The following is a 3259-nucleotide window of genomic DNA, read 5'->3' on the forward strand; positions in this document are numbered from 1 at the left end:
GTTTTGTTCACGTCCAGGGTGGTGCAGCCAGAGGCACACTCATGCAGGCCAGCGCCTGGAGCAAGCTGAGGTGGAACCGGGGAGGGGAAGAATGTTTTTTTTTTTTTCTTCAAAACAAACCGGATATAGACACACAGACAAAAACTGAGCTCATGATACAGGAAGGAGAGGAGGAAATGGCAAGGGGAGTAGGTGGGAGGGATGGAGAGCACAGCAAACCATGTTAGCCCTGGCGTGTGAGGTAAATTTTCACAAGGACTGGCACAGGCAGAAGCAATGGCTTTTTCTGACCCTACACTCTCTCCTAATTTGGGCAACAGGCCAATGGGTTCAATATCCATCTAAACCACCTAATTTCACTGTGGTTGGAACTACAAGTAGGTGAGTCTACTACACGAACAAGAAATACTTCAGCCTCAGAATAGCAGCAAAACAGTGAGCCTGCCCTCTTCATGACAAGGGGGCTCTGTATTTAGGAACTGAGCGGTGGAAATGTTTATAGCGATTATCACTTGGAGACTCTGATTTATTTTGACAGGCATTTCTGGAGGTTTTTTTTTTTTGGACTGTTTAGAATGAACACAGTCGACTTTTATAATCAGTGTTTTTTTTGCTTTTGTTTTTAAAAGCTGTTTCCAAAAAAGCAAACAAACCAAAAATACCTGATGGGTGGTACAAAGAGGTATGATCTTTCTGGGAAGATTTGAATAATATTCAGGTCCAAAATGGGTGTCTCGATGGCTGTTTGTCTGTCACTTTCAAATGGCTCCTTACTTCTGGTAAGGTTAAGCCAGCCTTCATTCTAAAGGGCTCTGGGGAAGGTTTCCCTCAGAGGAAAGGCCCACAGCAGCGCCCACTGAGCCATGTTACCGTATACAGTCAAATAGAACCAACTGAGGTGGAGCTGATTCCAGATCATGGTGACTTCATGGGCGTCAGAGTAGAACTGTGCCCCACAAGGTTTCCAACAGTTGATTATTTGGAAGTAGATCACCAGACCTTTCTTCCAAGCCTCCTCTGGGCAGGCTCAAACATCTAACTTTTTGGTTAGCAGCCAAATGTGTTTGTCATTTGTCCCACTCAGGGACATTGGTCAAATCGTAAGGCAATAAAAAAGAAGGTGATGGCCAGGGGTAGCCATTGGCATTTTTCTTCATTGTCATGGTTGGGTTCCCTGAGTGGTCCTGATACTTACATCGAGGTAGTAAAACGTAGGTTGGAGGGTGGGAAATCTGCTGTGGAGGGAGGCTTGACTGAAATAACAAAATGTTCTTCTGCTCCTTAGGAAACAGAAGCTAGGAGTTTAATGCAGTGGCAAGACACTTATTTCCACGTCCTAATTAAGGAAGAGAGAATTTAGGGAACAACAATTGCCTTGTTAGCTTACACTTTTTCTGGAACAGCTGGCTGGTGAGGATGGTGCTTTAGGACCGCAGGGAAGAACGCATGCAGCAGAAAATCAAGAAGCTGTTTATGTTGTCTCGAGTTGACGATGTTAAATGTGTTGCTTGTGCTCATCTGACTTTTTGTGAACCCCAAATTAATCAAGGCTATATATGCTCCTAGAGTGCCCCAAAGCACTGGAAATGCAAAATACAGCTTTTCTCTCTCCCTTGTTGCTCATTAAATAGGTGGAGGCTTTGACTGGGGTTGACTGCTACCAGGCATAAATTTAAAGAAGTTTATAGAAAAGCAAACTTTAAATATGGAAAAAAAAAAAAAAAGAAAAGAAAAATATCAGGTTGAGGCTAGAAAAGATTTCCTAAAGCTTCTGAAGAGGATTCAAAAGACTGTTTTGTAATTTGAAGCACCTCTGATGTGATGATCTTGCAATAAGCCACAATGTTACATATTGTAGAAATAATTAGTTAAACCCTATTATCAACTGACATAAATTCCAAATACAAACAAAAAACAAACTCATTGCCATCGAGTCGGATCCGACCCATAGCAACCCCTCCTTGGGTTCTGAGGTGGTATCACTAATGGGACATTATTAAATTGGACAACTGTAGCTTTCAGGAAATTTGAAATTATAATTTTAAGAAAATTATAATATCAGATATGTAGTGTGAAAAGCAGTTTTTATACTGGAAAATTATTTTTACATGCAGGATTTCACATGTTTAATGAATTAAGTATGAAGTAATATACCTAGCCCTACAGTCCCCACAAACATTGACTGTTCATGAATGGGGACTTGGGGATGTCATGCTACAAAGGACCTTAGTTTTGCTTTCTAATAAAAATGATATGGCTGCCCATTTCCCCATTCCCAGGATTTGCATGAAACTTGACTACCTCCATGAGAAATGACTCTTCTGTAGGGCTCAATGACCTTCATGTCAATCCGCTGCTCTTGTTCTCCGATCACTACTGTCCTCCACAACCGGTTGTCCTCTCGCTCCTCTTCTGCGGTATATTCTGGAATAGACTCTGACTCCTGACCAGAATCTTTGTTGGCAGTGGGATCCTCTGGAAATGAAGCACAGAGTAGGGCTGAAGGAACAAGACTTCCACAGCTGAGGCAGTTAAAGGACTAGTTACATGTAAACGACCTCCTGGCAGAGTGAACCTCACAGGGTTCCCAGTTTTGTAGAGCTCTTATGGAGCTGAATATTATCCTGACCACATAGAAGACCCTCAGGGAAGTCTTACTTGTTGAGTGATGAAAGCTATTAGAAATGGTCAACTAGAGGGTAGGGGTAGGTGTCAGGCTAGAGTTGTCTTGTACTGTCAGTCCAGTGGGGTACAAACTGGCACCAATTCATCCTTGATGTATATTCTTCCTATAAGCACTTATACTCACATATACACACATTGTTCCAAATTATTCTATAATTCTGTATGTTCTATACTGTTCTACAACTTCCTCTTATCTCATAATATAGCACAGGCTTCTTTTCAACTCAGTAAATATAAATCCTGCTTATTTTAAAAATTAGCATTGGGATATTCTATTTTACTGATGCCTTTTTGTTTAGCATTCCCATAGTGATGGAAATTTAGTTCTACTCCATTTTGTTGTTATAGTTATTGCTTGTAAAGAATGTTCCCGGTAGGTATTCTTGTGTGGACATTTTAGCTCATTTGTGCACAGACTGCTTGCTCTCTGGTAACTCTGTAACCATGGAGTGACGGATTAGAGGGTCTAAGCATTTAAAATTGTCATGGACATTTTTGCCCTTAAAAATGTCACACCAAAATGTGTGACAGTGCCTGTTTCCTCTCACTGTTAGATACACTGGAAGCTATCAAA

The 3259-nt window shown here is 41.2% G+C and overlaps 1 protein-coding gene across 1 annotated transcript in view; it reads right to left on the bottom strand.

Moving 5' to 3' along the window:
* The window catches only part of PRUNE2 (prune homolog 2 with BCH domain), a 362578-nt gene that overhangs the window by 27668 nt on the left and 331651 nt on the right, over positions 1–3259 (bottom strand). The window contains 1 exon segment of the mRNA XM_042780613.1: positions 2302–2475. Within this exon segment, the coding sequence (XP_042636547.1) occupies positions 2302–2475 (174 nt within the window).

Source organism: Orycteropus afer, unplaced genomic scaffold (genome assembly GCF_000298275.1).
Source record: "Orycteropus afer afer isolate SDZICR_OR568_19922 unplaced genomic scaffold, OryAfe1.0 scaffold00005, whole genome shotgun sequence".
NCBI classification, from domain to species: Eukaryota; Metazoa; Chordata; class Mammalia; order Tubulidentata; family Orycteropodidae; genus Orycteropus; species Orycteropus afer.